The 21986-nt window shown below is 31.0% G+C and overlaps 1 protein-coding gene across 1 annotated transcript in view; it reads left to right on the top strand.

Annotated features, from left to right (window-relative positions):
* Positions 1-14336, top strand: part of LOC139483158 (transient receptor potential cation channel subfamily M member-like 2) — a 34305-nt gene extending 19969 nt beyond the window's left edge. Inside the window, exons 15-21 of the mRNA XM_071267193.1 lie at positions 2965-3067; positions 4868-5047; positions 8698-8797; positions 9515-9789; positions 10414-10430; positions 13943-14074; positions 14328-14336. Coding sequence (XP_071123294.1) covers positions 2965-3067; positions 4868-5047; positions 8698-8797; positions 9515-9789; positions 10414-10430; positions 13943-14074; positions 14328-14336 — 816 coding nt within the window. The remainder of the gene's footprint in view (positions 1-2964; positions 3068-4867; positions 5048-8697; positions 8798-9514; positions 9790-10413; positions 10431-13942; positions 14075-14327) is intronic.
* The last annotated feature ends 7650 nt before the right edge of the window (positions 14337-21986 follow it).

Genomic DNA, 21986 nt, shown 5'->3' with positions numbered 1-21986 from the left:
TAGCATTTGAGATCACTGAGATTTTTGGTGGGATTCGTGTTGCTCAGTCTTTCTATGTTGTTTCTTGTGTATTATTATTTGTCTGTTTTTCCTTGTCCTTCTTAACCATAGCGTTGTCACCTAATTTTCGATCTATTTAATTTAAATGTCCATCTTGTATTTTTTGCTATTTTCTTTGAAGATATTTAATTGTAAAAAAATGGAGGGATCACAAACGTTCACTTTTTTGTAAGTTTAAACGTACACATTGATATCAACTTCTTTATGAAACTGTAAATTACCTTTATTGACTGTTAAACTTCATATCGTTTTGATAAATGTCAAATTTGCTGTTTTAAGTATTAAAGTACATTTATTTGCAATTATAGTATATATTTTAGACTTTTTTACCAATTCCAACGTTTAAGTATAGCCTGATTTAGATTATTCTTTATTGTATCATGTTGTGTTCTGCACATGTTATAATGTACTGTTCTAGCACAGCACATACCGATACATGTATGTCTTGTCCAATAGACAGTAATAATGTTGTTTGATCAGTAAAATTTTTCCTGAAAAGAGGTCTTTTAAGGCTTATAAACTTTATTTTATTAATTTATCATAAGTCTTCGAAAATATTTTGTTTTAATCGGAGAAACAGTGCATAGCAAAAACTTTTACAAACATTGTACAAAAATGGAAAAGGGGCAATAGCTGCAAAACAAAAGTTTACCGATATGACTAAAACTTTCATGTTTGCTTACTTAGATACTAAAATGTATATCAAAATTAGAAAAAAATATATAGAATAACAACATATGAACTGGATAATAGTTATCATAATTTGTGTGATTTTAATCTAGATGATATGTCATTATTCTTCGACATGACTCTTTAAAACTTCTTACGGTCATAACAACCGATATGAACATAACTATAAATATATATAGATAACGACCACGTACAATTTACTACATGTACTTCTATGTATGTTTTGTTAGTCTGGCCTTTGTTAGTCTTGTATTATTTTAATTTTAGTTTCTTGTGTACAATTTGGAAATGAGTATGGCGTTCATTATCACTGAACTGGTATATATTTGTTTAGGGGCCAGTTGAAGGACGCCTCCGGTTGCGGGAATTTCTCGCTACATTAAAGACCTGTTGGTGGCCTTCTGCTGTTGTTTTCTTCTATGGTCGGGTTGTTGTTTCTTTGGCACATTCCCCATTTCCATTCTCAATTTCATTGATCTCAAATTAAAGTTTAAACAATATGAAACTCATCATTTTAATTTGTTTAAGTTAATTTTGTTTTGTGTAATGAATCCGTGAACGAAATGTTTCGATTTGACACAAAAAGGAAATCAGGAATTCACCGTTATTTCAACTTACTCCATTTGCAAAAAAAGATATCTAACAAACATAAATTGATATTTACTCCCTTACAAGTAGAATCTATCAAAACGAAAGTTCCAACAATGTTTTGGCTTCCGAAACTGCATAAAACACCTTCTTATTATTGATTAACTTAGCCTTCATGCCAATTTCACACTACTCAACTGTCTTTTCTACTTACTAGAACAGTGGGTGGATTCAAAAGCCTGGTAAGAAATTGTTCAAAACTAATGACTTTTCAAAATAGTAGAATTAACTACATTTTGATTTTCAAAAATTCGTGGAAAGTACTTAATGACTTTCATGCTTATTAAGTCTCCCAAACACAGTTTGGAGACTAATTGTTTTTTCTCAGTTCTTATTATTTTTATTATTCTTCTTTTTTTCCTCTTCTTCTTCCTCTTCCGCCACTTGAAAAATTAACTTGTCCGCAGCGTTTCTCCAAAACCACTTGTCATATTTACTTAGGGTTTCATAGAATGTTAGACTAATATGTCTAGGTGAGCCATCAATCTTTTGTTTGTGTATTGGGGTCTATTAAGGGGTATTTTAGGGGGTAGAAAGAAGGAAGGGGTTTACTATAGAATCCTATGGGATTTTATTTTCTATAATTTTCAAATGAATATAACTTGAAAAGACATACGCAGTCTTCAGAAATGATCAAAGGACAATAAAACAAATCACATGAAATGCAGGGTGAGTCCCTGGGGGGTCATCCCCACCCCTTCAATTTGAGAATATGCTATTATCTTGTAAAGAGCCCAGATCCACACCTCTAAACCACATATATTCATTAATGGGACAATAAAACAAATCAAATGAAATAAAAGGGAAGTCCCTGGGGGTCATCCCCACCCCATGCAATTTGAGAATGTGCTTTTATCTTGTAAACGGTCCAGATCCACACCCCTAAACCATATATATTCTTGTAGGGGACAATAATACAAATAAAATGAAATAAAAAGGAAGTCCCTGGGGGTCACCCCACCCCTTTCAATTTGAGAATGTGATATTAACTTGTAAACAGTCCAGATCCCCACCCCTAAACCACATATATTTTTGTAAGAGACAATAAAATAAATAAAATGAAATAAAAGTGAAGTCCCTAGGGGGTCACCCTACCCCCTTTTGTTTGAAAAAATGTTTACGATCCCCACCCCTAAATAATATATATTCTTGTATGGAAGAATAAAACACATCAAATGAAATATAGGGAGAGTCCATTGGGGTCACCCCATCCCGTTCAATTTGAGAATATGCTATTATCTTGTAAACATTCCAGATCTCCACCCCTTAACCATGTATGTTCTTGTAGGGGATAATTAAACAAATCAAATGAAATGTAGGTAAAGACCCTTGTTTCCACCACCAAACACTCCTGTTTGAATACTTGGATGGGACCATAGGAATGGCGAGTTATTGGAGCTTTATTTTGGAGACTTCGTAACAGCATCCTGTTACAATTATTTCTTGTTATATTAGTGATTGTGAATATGTCAAAAGTTTTGATTTTTCTGCCCTATATTAATATTAATCTCAAGCTTTCAATTATACACATATTGGAATAAGAAAACTTCCGTTTCTTAATTGCAGATTGTGCACCCAGAGGCAGTTTTATATTTGAAAAATGGCAAGGGAAAAGGTTTTAAAGACGCACAACAGGCGATAGAGAGCATATCAAACAAACTTCTCCAAGGTGAGTGTAAAATAAAACTTAAAATAGGTCTATATTTTCGTTGTCACATCACAGTTACTACTAGAATCGCCAATGAACACACCCAACCTTAATTTCAACAGTTGACACATTTTATTTTTCTATCATATATATGGCGCAATTTTGAACGTGTGCCTATATTCTGATACTATTTAAATTGTATGTCGTATTTTGAAAAACTATGGTTTGAAACTACCATAACGGGGTTTAAATTGAGAATGGAAATGAGTAATGTGTCAAAGAGATAATAACCCGACAAAAAAGTACAAAACAAACGAAGGCCAACAATTATTCTGCAACATAGCTAGAAATTCTGCATCGAGAGGCGACTTAAACTGACCTTTAAACAAAAATGTGTCCTTGGTTAGGGAACATGGACTTCATACCACACTTCAAAACAAATCAATAAGCTTTGCCGGAATTTTAGATAATATAAATAATAAGATGTGGTACGACTGCCAATGACACAACTCTCCATACAAGATAAAATGTATAAAAAGTTAACAATTATAGGTCAAAGTAATAGTCAAAATGCATTCATGTGTTAACGCTTGAACTATATAAAACAAGGCCACAATTGTTATGCATTCATATATGAAACGGTCAGATTTATGGTCTTAAGCAATGCAATGCATATGAATTGGGGATGTTTTTTCCTTCATATTTCAGTGCAACACCTGTATCTTTTTTTTTCAAAGTTGCCCCTGCATGTACAGGCTGTCAGTTGTGAAGAATCCTATGCTTGTGTGCTTTCAAATGGTTAAAACTGAGTTAAAATATATCAAACATGCAAGATCTTGATTGGTTTTTTTTCTCACTTATTTACACAAAAAAAAAAAAAAAAAACAAATTCGCAACATGCTCCGCACCGCAGAACATTATTGTTTGCACATAACAAAATTAACTGTTATCGATTAAATTTAATTAAATCAATTAAATGAATGGGAATGGGTAACATTTCAGCCGCTTCTCGGTACCCATTTTTAATCGAAAACTGAAGTATTCCACCACCCTTTTCGTGTAGAATTGATGCGGTTCCCCGGAAGGAAAAGCTCTTTCGTATCTGCTACGAAATAAAATTAGATTTACCGGGCTGATGTGCAATGACTACGGCACGTTAATTTCTAAGACAAACGGATGAAGGACGGTCGATTCGAACTGTTTTTTCCCCAACGTTAACCCCTAAATTTTCCCAAAAAGATCTTGAAATGAACACATAATAAACTACGCTGTTCATAACCTCTTTGTGGTATAAACTATTATTCGTGGATTTTATGTGAAAGAAGAAACTGCGACAGCCATTTGTAACTTTATTCGAGATGTGATATGCAAATTGCGACCGTATTCAGACTTGATTTTAATTAGAATCAACTTACTTTGTGAAAGATTCTTCCATGTAGACCAATTATAACAATATGATTAAAGAACAGCTTTCATTACCTGGTCATTCAATTTACCAATTAATTTCGACGATAAATGATATTTTGAAACCTTTTTTCTGAAAATTTATAACATGTTAAGGTTCCCTGCAATCATCAACCCAAACGAATCGTATCTGAAATGCGATGTTTCAGAGTCTCACGTTAAAAGAAATTGTTTTTTACTGTACATGTACTGATAATGTGATGTAAGTTACGTGTAATCTAAAATAAGACTTCAACTTGATTCTTTTTATGCAAATAAGAAATAATCAGTGGATAAATGTTTTCGAAATATTGTATTAAAAAGTTTGAACGGTAAATTTATATGACTATTTCTTTTTCTTTTTCTTTTTATTTCTAGGTCTTTGTTTTTCAAAACTGGGGTTGGTTACATGTTGTAAAAATTTCAAGAAGACTGGTGAGGAGGCATTTTTCCGGTTACCGAAGCAAATTTCTGTTATTGAGTTTTTGAGAGTTGCAATTATGAGTAACAATGTTGAACTAGCAGGTGAATTGTGGAGTCACTGTGACAATCCAATGCGTAAGACACTATTTTTTCTTGTGTAATTACATGTTTGGTAACCTTTGAAATACATATATATCTACACAAAAGAACATGTATTCAAAATGACTCCAGAATATATTTACTATAGCATAATATATAGAAAAGAAGATGTGGTATGATTGCCAATGAGACAAATTTCCAGTTCATAAAAAGAAATAAGATTGTATATAATTTTGTTTGAACTAAGGTTTATTAATGGCTATGTTCAGTTTAAAAAAATGCACAATCGATAAAATCTGACAGATGACTTCACACTAATTATTAAAATATGGGTCTAGGTATTGATAAATGAAATCAGTGTAGGAAATGGCTACTTTTTAATCAGTTAAGAGAGAAAACTAGTCGTTTTCCGTTAAATCAATGTTATTACCAGTTCATAAAAAGAAATAAGATTGTATATAATTTTGTTTGAACTAAGGTATATTAATGGCTATGTTCAGTTTAAAAAATGCACAATCGATAAAATCTGACAGATGACTTCACACTAATTATTAAAATATGGGTCTAGGTATTGATAAATGAAATCAGTGTAGGAAATGGCAACTTCTTGTTTATGAAAGATCTTTTCCATTTGACATGTCTACCAAAAGATATAAAAGAACCTATAGTTTTTTAAACGTATACACATACATTAATCGCAAATATTTAGAATATAGACCGTCAAATTAATATTTGACCTATAATTCTTGAATTTTCAATAAAATGACCATATTAAGTAAATCTTATGTTTGGTTGTAAGTTATGACCAATTACAGATAATTTTAAATATTAGATAGGAGCTTTCCACATCAACAAATTTTATCAACGTCTTGTAAAACAAAATCTTCTTGCAAGACATAAAAGTATCAGAAGAATATAGAACTATAGTAGTCAGAACAAACCGAAAAGGGTTAACGGAAAATTAAAAGACCTAGTAATGATAATAGTAAAAAGACCTAATTACGGTATTGCAACATACCAATGAAAATCTTTTAATAATTGAATTACTTTAATTCTTATACAGAACACATGTATTGATAGCATACATAAACATACTGACTGTTACATTGCTGACTCTAGACCAAATAAAATGGATCTATCAAAAAACATTCAGCTAACTTATATGTTCTCCGTCCTTATGTAAACATTTGAATATCATTTACCTTTCTTTATTTTTGTAGCCTTTAGAATCTAAGTTTAACAAAGATATTATGTGTTTCTGGTATGAAATAAATAAATGATGATCATAATGATTCGCCTTTAGTGTGATTGTATATTTTCTGTAGTGCATATCTTAAGTCTTTTGCACCTCAATGTGTCTGAACATTCTGACTGAGTGTTTGCATGTAACCAAAAACAATGATACTCTGGTCGGAAAATAATGGCTAGTCATCATTTACTCATATATCCAAGTTTCAACATATTTGCCTGTTACATGTATATCTGTTTATTTGTACAATATAACGACATTATATGCTACTGTCATAGAAGTGAGAGGTTCGGCTAGCTTTTAATCCAGTTGTAATTAACATTTTTTTTTACAAAAGGTAATGTGTGGATCAGGTCAGGAATTTGACAGTTGTTTTTCAATTTGTTAAAGTGTTCGGGCTTTTTATTTTGCCAATTGATACGACTTTTCCGTTTTGTATTTTGTTTCGGGTTCAGTGTTTTTGATATTTTACTCTTATATCATATATCATATTGCATTGTCAAGCATCTCAAATTTATACAATCTAGCAATACATATTTTAACCCGTTCTTAGTATATAACTTACATATTTTATAAACAGTTATTTTTGATAATACATTAACTAATTCAGTTAAACTTTATTTGAATACAAAGAAGGCCGAATAACCCTAACTACTTGCACCCATCAATGGATATCATATGCAACGAGTTGTTAATACGGTATAAAACCATGACATCATTGAACATATCATCCGGGTGTATTGGTCGAAAACAAAAATCCCTTGAATTTGACAGTTGTAGGTTAATGATCCCTCATTTCACGACAGTAAAACATTTTTGGGTCATATATGTATATATTGGGTATTTGAAAGCAACATTATTTTTATTATGGGGGTTTCTATAGCATATTTTGTACGTATACATTCCGTCGATGTGTTTGTATTGTCTTTATTTTTTTGCTGGTGTGTTTTGTATATGCGACTTTTTGTATTTCTTTGGTTCTTATAACATGTATAACGTGATTCTGTACTTTAAAAAGATCCCGTCAGCATGATACTGTTCTATATTTTGTCATCATAATATATTTCTATTATGAATTACAAATACGTTGAACCACACACGTAAAAATTATTCAATCGCGTAGTTGAATTAACTATTTGTGGATTCTTATAGAAAATGATAGATTCTATATAACTTTTGGACTATTTCAAATCTTGGTCTATTTCTGAAATTGATTCTTACAAACTTTTGATTTTTTAACCTTGTATGCTAACTTTGCCTTTGTGAAATTTTAAAATTGTTCGTATATACATTGAACGACAAATTTATGTGACGTTTAAAAATTTTCTGACGTCAGACACGCGAATCACTGTATGTGTTTGTAGATAGATGTTTTTGTGTTCTGTTCAATTGTTCCTTTTAAAATTGTTACACGATGATGACTGCTGCACCCATATTTTGACTATTTTATTTATTATGTCTGTTTAGTTCACGCATCATTGTAAATATAACGGAATTTGACGAGACTGTCATCAAAGTAGGAGGGTTAGCGCTATAAAACCAGGTTTAATCCACCATTTTCTACATTTGAAAATGCCCGTACCAAGTCAGGAATATGACAGTTCTTGTCCATTCGTTTTTTATGTGTTTTGTTATTTGATTTTGCCATGTGGTTATGGACTTTACCATAAGATTTTCCTCTAAGTTCAGTATTTTTGTGATTTTACTTTTTTTTGTAAACTTGATGTTATATGGTTACTTAAGCTGTAACGTGTGGTACACAGGTAAAAAAAAAGAATTTGATTTGTTAATTTCCTATGATGTATATTTTCTTATATGCAATGACATTTTATGTTGGTTTTTTTTTTATAGTACTCGACAGGATCAAACTTTACTCTTGCCAAGTTATATGCAAAGTTGAAACAAAGATATATATTCCGCACAATTTTTTGAAAAATGCAAAGTTAACAAAGACTAATAGGGAAAAATAAAGGGTGGTATTTTACCTAATAACCTTTTAGACTTCTTGATTTGTACAAAAGTGATCCTTCGTCACAATGAAATCATAAATGGAAGTAAACAAAATAACAAGGACCACGTTTAATGATAAGGGAATAACAGGGACAACAGATCAATCAAACAAGGCTAGAAAGTTATACCGATGATATCTCTCATAAACATATTTTACAGTAGGAGTCTTCCTTTGTTGTTATTATATACACCGTTATGACTTACGTTAGTGTTTCGATAATCTGTTACTAACAAAAGTAAAAAATTCTAAACTCTTTTACCTATTCGTTCGTCATAATAAAACAAAAGTTGTCCTCAGAAATTATAGATATCCAAAATGTCCATAATGTCGAATGGACAGTATAACATGTGTTAACAGTAACTTCCGTTACAACGGGATAAAGTAAAATCGTTTTATAATAAGATATTTAGTTTTGCAATTTTTTAGTGACTGCTCTGGTTTCAAACGTATACCTCACTGCTATCGCACATAAAGCAGAACAGCTGTTTGAGGAAACACTTCAGGCTGATATTTTATCTCATTCTAGGTAAGATTAAAATTTTGATTTAGTTAAAATACCGAAATATTTCTTCGTACAGGGCAGACGTTTAACTATTTAGAGTTATAATTTCATTTTAAACTACATTAACAATTATTGAGAATATTACGATTGTCAACTAGAAATCATAAGAAGTTGATATAACCAATTATAGGCCATTATCCGACTTTCAGCAATGAAAAATCCATCACATATACCCCGCTTTAACAAGCCACGGCAATAATATTAATAAAAAACATTAAATTGATACTAAAATCATAAACGAAAAACAATTTAATAAATTTTAAAACGAACTAAACGACAACCACTAAATTACAGGCTCCCGACTTAGGACAGGCACATGACGAGGAAATAGATATTTCCAGTAATGCCAAACATGAATTTTGCAATTTGATTTGTTATGTGATTAATGTTTTGAGTTTAGCTCATTATCAATCATGTATAGCACGATTATAACGTTTTTATTATAACTGTGATCCGGAAACATATTATTATATGCTCTAGATTAGACTAAAGTGTCACAACATTCATTATGACCATGATTCAATTATTAAATAAATTTCTATAACAGCAATCAAGTTACTTAATTTTATCTTATTTTGCATACAAAGTATTTTTGTTGATATCGATTTAAATTCTTATATTAAACATGTTAGATTATTTAACATTGTTGGAATACTTAAAAGTTCCATTTGTCGTTTTTAGAAAGTTTTCATCGCGTGCAGTTAAACTTCTAGACAGCATGTTTCGTGAAAACGAAACAATGGCAACTAAAGCTCTCGATTGTGTTTCTGAAGTGTGGGATCATAAAGAAAGTCCTTTACATTTTGGACATCAATTTAGCATGGAAGATTTCATATCACATGCATCTGCACAGAAAGACGCCAGCAAAAGAATGTATCCTTACGTCAATGAGAAGTACACCACAGAAACAATGAACTTTCTAAAGGAAGAAAACTTTCCAAAGAAACCTAAAAGTCGTGAATTTTTGCCGTACATAAAGGTTTAAATATTTTCAATTATAGCTATATCATGTATATGTCATTTGATTTATATTTTGAAACGAAATTGTCATCACTAGCCTATACCAAATATGTTAGAAGCTGATGTCATCATGCATGGGGATGTGAATAACACCATGATTTATACAGTATTTATAAAAGATTGCAATACGGTTGTACCTGCACTAATTACACAGAGTTAAGAGCTAAGACAGACGCATTAATATGAAATAAAATACGTAAACACAATAACAATATATTTAATATATATATATATATTCATTCTTAGTTGAGAAGGACTGTAAAAACACATTAATTTTTGTTAATTCCTTGCATTCCGTCACCTTTTCATCTTCTGATGAAATAAAGACAAAGCATGGATACACTCAAGAACAGTGTCTTCTTAAAATCTAGTGTAGTCAAAACAAACAGTACTTTTACTATTTATTAATCCCTTATTATCAATAATTTTGTATTAACATTGCATCATATTTCAAATTTATTCGTGTTGTGTATTCCATTTATATTACTACGTCTTTTGATTAAGTTAAACCATCTTTATATTGTGTCTTTTTATGTTATGATGTAACACTATTGTTTCAGATAAGAGTGAAGGTTTGGTAATTAATGTTAAAATGTATAAACACGCTGGAATTGTTTGCAACTGTCCTTAGTCAGGAATCTGATGTTTAGTTGTTTTCGTTTGTTAATGGTTTCGTTTTCGTTTCTCGTTTTGTTTTATATATATTAGACTGTTGGGTTCCCGTTAAAATGGTTTTACATAAGTAATTTTCGGTTCCCATTATAACTTGCTGTTTGGTATGAGCCAAGGCTCCGATTTGAAGGCCGTACTTTGATCTATAATGGTTTACTTTTATAAATTGTGACTTGAATGGAGAGTTGTCATATAAGCACTCATTTGTCATCTTCTTATATCAAGGCATTATATTCTGTGCAGGTAAACTGATTTATTTCCAAGTGATTTCCAGGTAATAATTTGTTTACTTTTGTTTGAAATACATTAATATTTTGAATTTTTCTGTATTTCATATATGTTTAAAATGAATAAGGAAATTAAAAACAAAACGCACTTTAATTTGACAGATAAATAAATGTTAACGAAATATTACTAAGTTAAGAATATAGTTATATTCATTCGATTACAATTGTTCAAGAGTATAGATGATTGAAAAAAAAGCAAAAAAAAGCACACAAATATAAAAGCACTAGTCACAATCACAATTAAATAAATCAAAAAGATGACATCACAAGAAAACACTAGTATATTGTCAATTCAGACCAAATATAGGATGTATGAAAGAACGTCTACATACCGAAAAGTTAAAATGTCTACGTTCTGGTATCGGATGTTTAAGTTGTAGAGTTCATCTTTAATTTCCCAGTATTTTGTGGTAATTAGTTTGCTCATACATTAAATATTTTTATGAATAGACCTTAAAATTTTCAATGATTTTTGTTTATAAATGTTTTATTTTAGTCTTCGATGGGTGATTTTTAAATTTTCTAATGGCTGTGAACTAGCTTGCATTAATTGCATGTACTCTCAGATGTGTACTTTTGTCTAATTGCTGAAAGGATATTGAAGTACCCTACCATGTCTACTATGTGTTTTTGTTAGAAGTTTTTTTTCTTAATATCTATCTGCTGAGTTGAACCCTATTCAACTTATTTATATTGTTTGTGCTGATGTTCACCAAAGTCTCAATTAAGGGGAGTCTGCAGTTCAGTGCGCTATGTTGTCATTTGTTGTTGTATATCATATTTGTTTTTTGTTCATTATGATATACGCAAATCAAGCTGTTCGTTTTCTCTTTTAGATTGTTTAAATTTGTCATTTCCGGGCCTTTTATAGATGACTATGTGGTAACGTTTTTTTTTTTTTGATTGGTGAAGGATGTACAAAGACCTACATGGATACATGTAATTGTTAATGTATGTGTCACCAGGTCTCTTGTTGAGAGTTGTTTCATTGGCAACCACATACCACATCTTCTTATTTGTATATATAAACAGTCGTTCTTTTATTTATGTTTCAGTTTTAATTTTGATACTTTATTTCTTATTATAAATATTAAAATTTAACCTAAGTTATGTTTTTTTTATACAAAGATATACTATTGAAGTGAACAAAAATGTTACCTTTTTGTAATGCTTTTAAATGATATGCTCTATCTTTGTTATTTTGCAAGAGAATTAAACATTATGTATAAGTTATCTAAACATGCTTAACAAGTAATTATAAAGGGAAGGCTATGATAATTGGTTAATTCTGATTTACACAACTATGTTATGGTTGATGATAAATGACAGATGAAATAAGTGAGGATTTTTTTCTTTCTTAGTTATTTGAAATCAAAACATAAGACTTGCACATTATTAACTTAATTCAATTTAATTGTAGTGTATAATACGTATATTTTAGGACCATCTTCGCCTGGATTCTGCATTCACATTATTTACAGCACCCGTTATTAAGCTTTTTCTCCACGTTGTAAGTACACATTGACAACGAAATACAATGTATCTTATCATTATCATCTTTTGACACATTTCTACTCAATTAAAAAAAATATCAGTTGATATATGTTATGTTTTAAATCATTAATCAATGAATAGTGTATAAACAAGAATAACAAAATAAAAATACCGTGCAGTATAACGTTCATGCCGTCAACAGTTCATATCAACAAATAAAAAAACAAAACATACTGCTGCAAAACAACATACAATAAAAACCAACAATAACAAACAAACTTGACTTATTTACAGTACTTGCAACATTAGGTGTTACTATTTAAACAATCATTCAGCAGTCCGCGATCTCTCACCAATCAGATGGATCGAACGAATCGAATGATTAACCTTTCGGACGGATTGAACTCCACTAAGTCTGTGAAAACAGTACATTACATTTTAACAGAAGACGTTATTTTTGTATTTTTTAAACAATGGAAATAACATTTTATTTATCTTTTGTCTTATAATAATCATATTTTACAAATTTAATTGATGTTTATGATTTCTCTTTAAACAAAACAAAAAAATAATTTCATATCTAAAAATAACCCAATGCATAAAATGCATTATTTAAAAAAAAGAAGAGTAGTATGATTGTTTCTGCTATGTGATTGCAAATTAGTTGATAACAAATATCTGATATTGTATGATATTTATAATTTTGATTTTTGTTTTATTATATATAATTTATTGACTAATAGATCGCTGAGTGTTTTCAAACTCACGGTTACTATCGCATAGTTTTTTTTATGTTTCTGCTTTATTTGTTGGATTGTATTGATCATCAATCACCTATCAATCATCGATAAGTCGAACATTCGTCACCAATTTAAGTTCCTGTCAGGCATTAACGGCTACGATTGCAAGTACTGTCTTATGTTTTTGTAGTAGATGTTATCATATGCAAACCAATCACAATTACCAGCTTGTCCGTTGTGACCATACATTTTTTATCCTAAATCACACAATAAATAACCTGTATAGTACAGCTACAAGAAACAAAATCTCAGCAACGTTTCACTACCAGGTTTCTTGAAGTCACCATATTGTTATGCGTTTACTTTTCTACATTGGCTAGAGGCATAGGGGAAGGGTTGATATCTCATAAACATGTTTAACCCCGCCGCATTTTTGCGCCTGTCCCAAGTCAGGAGCCTCTGGCCTTTGTTAGCTTAGTATTATTTTTAATTTTAGTTTCTGGTGTACAATTTGGAGTTAAGTATGGCGTTCATTATCACTTAACTAGTATATATATTTGTTTAGATGTCAGCTGAAGGACGCCTCCTGGTGCGGGAACTTCTCGCTGCATTAAAGACCTGTGGGTGACCTTCTGATGTTGTCTGTTCTATTGTCGGGTTGTTGTCTCTTTGACACATTCCTCATTTCCATTCTCAATTTTAAATACAATTCAAATAAACTATACAGTATTTGTCAAAAGCAATTAGTTATTTTTAGATGTTTATAATGCATTCGTCACAGTGCATAAAAAACGTAACACAATACTTTAAGAATATTTTTTGAAATTGAGTAAAGTTGTCATACTTTTACTATGGTTAAGATATTTAAACTTATAACAACACTTATGTTTATTCAGGTATTTTTTGTTACGGCTTTAGTCATGTTGAGCTATGTTCTCACTCGTGACTTACAAGTGAAGATTTCGATATTAGAAGGGATGTTGTTCTTTTACATTGTTGGAGATTTATTGGAGGAATTATGGAGTATGGTAAGTATATACTATTCCATCAACTATTCGACATGCATATCTATACGGAGTGCGTATTGTCGGGTACATGTAATTGTCATAGAAAGAACACCCCATCTGCATCATGCACTGTTTATAAATCTACAAATACATTATACACTTAAAGAATAGATCATTCATGTTCGACTTTCTTGTAACCAAAACATTCGTGTGTGTATGTCTGACTTTGTATTTACAACTTATAATGCTTTGCTGGACTGAATTTGTATTTTAGACATCATGAATGAGTTACATGCACCTCGCAATTACTGTAATAAATAGATTTCAAGATATTTACTCTTTAATCCGATTAACAGCCTGCAGGGAATTTTTTTTTACCAACGAGGCAACAGTTCGTCGATATATAGACACGAAAACGCAAGAAGTTGCTACGTTTACTTAATACTTTGTATACCAAAGGAAGAAAATACGAATCTGTTGTCAATATTCTTCTTTTAAGCTATTCTTAGATTTTTAAATAAAATTGGATTGATTGATTGATTTTTGGTTGCTTTACGCCGCATTAGCACAAATGATTGAAATAACTGGTTAACAAGGGTACCTCATATGCTCTGAGTGGTAAGAAATTCTGTCCCATTAATCATGACGAAATTATGCTTATATATTGTTGATACCGTGTTGTTGTGTTGACATTTTTCTATCTTTTTAAATTGTTACAGATTCGACCTGAAGATTGTTCTTGGTCTTTTCAAAGAATATTGCTGCATTTGTTTGATCTATGGAACATTTTAGATTTGGGATGTTTCATTTTATACATCGTTGGCTTTACCTTACACTACTATAATCCTGATTTGCTGATGCATACTAGACGAATCTACAGCGTGGCTTTGTTTCTAATGTTTTTACGCTTGTTAAATTTGTTACTTCTGACCAAACGATTCGGTATCATAATTATTATGATGAAAGAAATGGTGAGTTGATTTATAATATAAGAGTTACATGTAACTCATGCTGTTACATAATGTCGTGGAATCAGTATAAACATTATACTTTTTTATCGTCTTGTTAAAATTTACCAACGATTTCAGGCCTTCAATTGAGTATCCCTAACATGACTCATCAGTGGCGCTCGAATCAAAACAACTCGTTAATCATATACGAATTTGAGGAGCGTCTAGTGGTGAAAACGAAAACGTTATTCTGAATTATAAATAGATACCGAAACAATTCCCTCAATTGCCTTATACATAGACATACATTTATGTATGACCGGATAGCCTCTTTTATTGAATTTTGAAACACAATGTTTAATCGAACAGCAGAAAAACGTTAAAACTATTAAATTGTATACAGCTGGTACAAACTTTAAACGTTTATCAGAATATCTGCCTTCATTGTTATGTTCACAGTTATCACATCGTATATTGTCACAAGTAGTATATCGCTGTATGAAAAACATACATCGATCGAGAGAAAACAAATCTGGGTTACAAACTCACAAACTAAACAACAAACTATACGCGACCAACAAACACATGTTACAGAAATCATATTTATCACAAAAAAGTCACTCTTAACAGATTACAATAATTCATTTCTATATCAAGACTAAATAGCGGGTGTTCATGGCAGTTCCAGTTTCTTTTGCTCAAACATTTAAAACCAAGGCACGATTGAGGGGTGTCTTGTGTAAGGACAAGTTTATATTGTTGTAGATTTATGTTGCGACAATGACATTTTACGAATATATAACTAGTTATTGGCAGTGACATTTTAACAGTTTAATAAGGGACACTATCAAGATAGAATACAACTAATGCCAAATAAATATGATCTATCAATTTACCAAAAATAAATCTTAAAATATAAGTCAATGATGTGATGCGTCGTTTCACTATTTATGGTATTTAATAATAAACAGCTAGCTTTGTCTTAATAATCGGTTAAGTGATGGTCACATAACATTTAGAGACAACCATTATATTCAAAGTCACGACCAGTTTTTGAAGGAGTCATTCGAAAACTGTGATAAGTTCATGCTTCATTTGTAGATCCTGTAATTGAACCAAAGATATTGAAGGAGAAATTATATTTCATTTAAAGAGTGTGTCAATCGTGTTGTTTATCTTTGTATTGTAGCTTGTGGATCTCTTTGAATATTTAGTGATTCTAATCATACTAATGTTTGCCGCTGGTATAGTTTACAATGCAAATATCTACCCAAATCATACGGTTACAGCGTTTCCAAGAGATATACAAAATTGGCAAATTTGGTCAATCCTTAAAATACCGTATTGGCAGGTCTATGGAGAATTGTATTTGGATTTTCTAGAAGGTAAAATAATATAAACTGGTTTGCTTGCAGTGAATGCATGTACTAATTAAATATTATCAACATGAATAATTATTTCTACTTACAGTTTTGTTAATCTGGAAAACATCCTAAATTGACAATATAAATACATCATGTTTATTTTATCTTCACGGTTTCCCCGAATTGCTGCCGTAAAAATCGTAGTATGAACTCGGAGCAATCATTGAACATTTAGAAATAATGTATGTAGGCCTTAATATCAACATATGCTTTATGAATTATTGCAAAAAGTATTTAAAGAAATTTTAGCTGCAATTTGGTATAAATTGGATGTAAATATATGTTCCCTATTCGTAAAAAGGAGGTTGTGTGTACTGATATACGTGTGTATCCTAAAAGTACAATCAAATTTCATTATAATGTCAACAAAATAGGTTCCGATCTGTATGTTGTTGTTTTTTTTTTTGAAAATTTTAAGAAGAAAGCTTTAACAGAATTTGTTTTAATCGATCTGGAAGACAAATCAAATCCTATAATTTGAAAGCGGTGACAAGAAATCAATAATATTTAAAACTATTCATTTCTAAATTTCGAATACAAATTGTTCTTTCGGGTTAACACCATAGGTTATAACATATCCTTTTCCAAATCGACCCTTAAAATAGCCATATACTCCTGTAACAGAACTTGCCGAGGGCTTAAATAGGTTGTAATGTGTTAGTATATTAATCACATATTATACAAATGCTTAATAAAGAAAGAATTTCATTATTTAGTATAGCAAGATCAGTTGTTTTATTTGCCTACCACTGAAACAACTGTATTATTACGGAGCTCTCTAACAGTTTATAAATACAGCCTAAAAGTATTATAATGTGAATGCATATTTTTAATTAGTGCCTTTGTTCTTTGATTATCTTATAATGTCTCTGTTAATTTGTTAGGCATTCTTCTTACAAAATTGTTGTGAGAAACGCTAAATATTTAACATTGTACAAAAATGTATAATACAGTCTTATCTTTTCAATAAAACAACGGCGACTTCTTTTCAGAGGTCACCTGCCTGCAACGTTCACTTTCTGGCTCACAAACACTTTTGGCTAGTAGGTTATCCCTACGAAATGTGTTATCAAAAGGTCCGAAATATCGTGAGCCTAAATCCATCAATTGTAAATACAACTTTAAAATTTTGATGGATTCAGTCGATGATTATGCCAGGCAATGGGCTAAGCGCGAGAAGGAAGACGGAGACACTCTTTCAGAATTGTTTAAGGCAGTGTGGTCGTGGATACAAATTAAAATTAAGAAACTGAATGGATCTACCAATGCCCATGCTACGTCAATCTTTATGACCCAAATGTTAAAAAACAATTATCATACCTCCATGACAAATATGTTGTTGTCCCCGGAGATAAATCCCAAAACAACATCGTTTTTGTATGTAAAACTCATTACATTAACTGCTTGATTCAAGAATAGGTATCGACAATTCACTTGGAAACTCAACACATACCCTCACGACACTTACCAAAGAGGAAATCCTGGATATTCATAGGTCTGTTCTATGTTCCTTTGGAATTTCAACCAAAGATGAAGAACTTGATCTTCCATCACTGTATTGGATACCTAAACTGCATAAGTGTTCTTACAAACAACGGTATATTGCTGGGTCTTCAAAGTGCTCCGTGAAACCTCTTTCTAAATTATTAGCATCTATTTTATCAGCAAGCATAGACGGGCTTCAAAGTTATTGTGAAACTGCCTATTCTAGAGGTGGCGTAAATCAGATGTGGATACTTAAAAATCCAAAGATCTTTTAGAGTACATACAATTTAACTCTCTTTCATCTTGTAACAGTATTAAAACATTTGACTTTTCTACTCTTCACACAAGTATTCCATATTCCAGACTAAAAGACAAATTGAAAGAGTTTGTAGTGCTTTGCTGCATAAAAAAGAATAGCCAACGTAGATACAAGTATCTTGTCCTAGGGAGGGATAAATCCTACTTTGCAAAGGATCACTCTGATTTAAACAAACAAATCTCTGAAACTGACATTATCAAGATGCTTGATTTCTTGATTGACAACATATTTGTTACGTTCGGAGGACATATTTTTCAACAGACTGTCTACATTCCAAGTTGAACAAATTATGCCCCTCTATTTAACGAAATAAGCATTCCAAACACAAGTGTTTAGCATCGAAGAGGAAAGGAAAATGTCCACCCGTTTGCACATGTTGCAACTGATAGTTTTTAAGATGATATTAATCTATAAATTTTCCTTTTTCCACTCCTGTTCGTTCCCATTGATAACCGGATTACCGACTTATTTTTCTACGCTTATTTATATATTGTTATTGTTTTCTTCAAATTTACAGTACCGGAATGCGCCATGTTTTTATTTCATTGACACAAGAACCATAACTGTACATTTTGACAATACTAAAACAATTTGACAGGACCCTGTCACAGACGATGTAAGGATCAGGATTATTATAGGAAATCAATTTTAAAGGTTACCTCTCTTTAGCTGTCAAATTTAAATCATCCCAAGAATGACTATTCATAATTACAGGTTTTACTTTCGATTAAAAAATACCTTAACGCTTCAGCAACTTTGTATAATTCAACTAAGTCTTGTGGAATTGTAGCTGCAGATGACACTGGTTGCACAACTAATAGTACATTGTGGCAGAACGATCCGTCTGTAAACAGATGCCCGACATCTGACTGGCTTCCCCCAGTTATTGCCGCCACCTATATGATGTTAACGAACTGGTTGCTGCTAAATATTGTTATTGCTATGTTTAGGTAAGAATACTTAACCTTCAATCGCATTTTTCTACTTTCCATGAAGCTGTACTTCTTTTACTTTAGTTTGCCGAAAGAAAATGAGTCAATATAGTTTCATTGAAGGTAACTGTCAACGGAAAGAAAAACGTTCAACTCTTGTATAAACGTTACTGTGTCCAACGCTTTTCAAATGGTGTGGTAGAGTACAATTTGCAATTTGTCTAAGTTGATGACCCACTTACACTACATTTGAAATGAACGTATAATTTTAAGTTATGTAATAAACTGGTTTTAATATCAAATACATTATTTACCCAGTTCATATAAACATATAGAGAAATAACACTAATAGAATGTTGTAAAACTACAAAGTACACACCCATGTTGCATGGTATTTTGTTATTTCAGTCAGGTTTTGAAATGAAATTATGATTCATGTATATGCAGATATTTTGGTACATGTATATACAAGCCATCAACCTTGGTTATAAAAAAACTAGCAATTATTTGTACAATACTTTAACATTGTTTAAAATGTGAAATAAACGATAAGGAAAATGTAAATCCATTTTAATATAAACGACTCCACTTCCTTGAAAAACAAGTACCTTTTACATTTTTGTACTGTTATTTCATAGTTGGTAACATTACTTAAATGTTCCTTAAAACCACAATAATGACGATATCAAGTCTTTCAACTCCACTCCAATAAAAGTTTCATGACAATACCTACATTGTAGATTAACGGATAACACTGCATTGTCAAGATTTTTTATACTACCAATTTGAAACTCGTGCAGTTTTTTTTTAATCATTTGTGACATTGATGAATACTTAATTATATATATATATCTGTTATCAGATAGTGTAATTATTCATAAATATAAACAAACACACTGTTGTTCTTATAATGATTTAATTTATTTTATATGTTTAGTTCAAGGTTTGAATCGATAAAGCAAAAATCCAGTCAGAAATGGCGCTACCACAGACATTCGGTAGTAATTGAGTACGAACATAAGATACCTTCACCACTGAACATTCCGTTTCGAGTTCTCATTATTCTATGTTATGTTATGTGTTATCTTCCTTTTTACTTGTGCGATGCGTGTGCAGAGGAACACAATAGAGGTAGTATTCTATTCTTAATTATATTTGTATTCTAAATAACTAACAAAATTATGACCTAGATGAGATATATAGGTATATGTGGTCTTATAATTATTGCATGCTAAAAAATTCAGATGTTTCGCTAATAAGTTATTGTCTTTTATATAAAGAGAAGAATTATTAAGTATATATCCTTTCTATTTCAATGCCTGTGCATAAGAACTTTCAACCAGCCCACCTACGGTAACGTTGTAATTAATTTTAAGTTTGTAAAGGTAAATGGCGAGCTAGGGATAACACTCAGTTGTATTAATGAATCACTTATGAACGCAAGAAATGTTTTCTTTCTATTTTTGAACGGGCATAAGCTGTCGAATTCATGTTCACCGATTTTACTTAAATTCTCGTATTTGATTTACAACATACTAAAACGTAAATTTTAGATAGTATAAAATAAATAAATAGTATAAATTTGAAAAATCAACCATACATCATCATGTACTCGATAATGTGTATCAAAATTCGTGTGCATTTATGTGTAGACATCATCTTAAAAGATTCGAGGTTACCTCCGACGTTTACAAACCTTTGATTAGCATAAGTATATGTAAAAATATGTAGCGACCTCGTACAAATAGGTTTTTCAAAGTTTGTTTAATTTGTTATATTTAGGTTTAAAAGTATATGTCAATCGTCGCGTTTTCTTCGGTTTTAGTTTGTAAACCGAATCGATATATACTCTTTGGACAGCGGTATACTTGTACTGCCTTTATTTATCATTGTTTCTATATCATAATTAAAATTCTTTTTTTTTTAAATGAACACATCTAATTGTTGCGTCAAATTGAAGGTCACATGGATACGGTTTAAATAAGATTAAATTGTGAGTGTGTATTTCAAAATCAATGTTGTGAGGTTTATTTTGACAAAATTGGACCAAATGGGTGCTAAAAGTAAATTAAGAATATAATATTTCACTTTTAGTAATGAATGAAAAAAAATAATCATTATTTATTTTTTGGCTATACTTTTATATTTTCAAGTTAAGATTTGTCGTTAATGATAACACAGTACTGTCGATTTGGGTATTAAATATTATCACTGTTGCCAATTACTTGTGAACCGATGACAGTGGCGGATAATACACGATATGAACATACTATAATAATTCCAAGCAGAAAAACAAGTAACAAACCGGACGCGGCAGGGTATTGATACATCCCTCCAGCAACATGAAGAATTGACCTGACAGTACTAGCAGTTACTGACATCCAGTGCAAAGCCATTAAATAAAAAGAATCATGTATTAAAGACTTCAGTTTTTAACATTCAATAGATTTAGTTTTAAGAAGTCATTCACAGTTTTCAAAATTCCAAAATACAAGTATTGACAGATTAAAGTACCGTGATTTTCCATTTGTATATGTATAAAACAGTATTATAAGTTATAGTTTAACTTACAGAAAACAAAATAGTAAATAGTAACTACCAATAATATCAATATCTCATGGATTTATTACTGTGAGGAAATGGTATCCTTTTGGAATAAGTTTATTTTTAAAGGATCAATTAGTTTACCCAGATCGTATCTTAACTTCAAGTCTCGGTAAACAGCATCTCTGTCAAAATAAGGATGGGATATCCCTTTTAAAATTGGTTTTCTACAGGAACAGCCAAACTCAAAGAGCTTATCTTTGTATATAAAGAGGAATT

Source organism: Mytilus edulis, chromosome 7 (assembly GCF_963676685.1).
Source record: "Mytilus edulis chromosome 7, xbMytEdul2.2, whole genome shotgun sequence".
Lineage (NCBI taxonomy): Eukaryota > Metazoa > Mollusca > Bivalvia > Mytilida > Mytilidae > Mytilus > Mytilus edulis.
The sequence above is the reverse complement of the archived record's forward strand: the minus strand, read 5'-3'. Positions and strand labels throughout refer to the sequence as shown.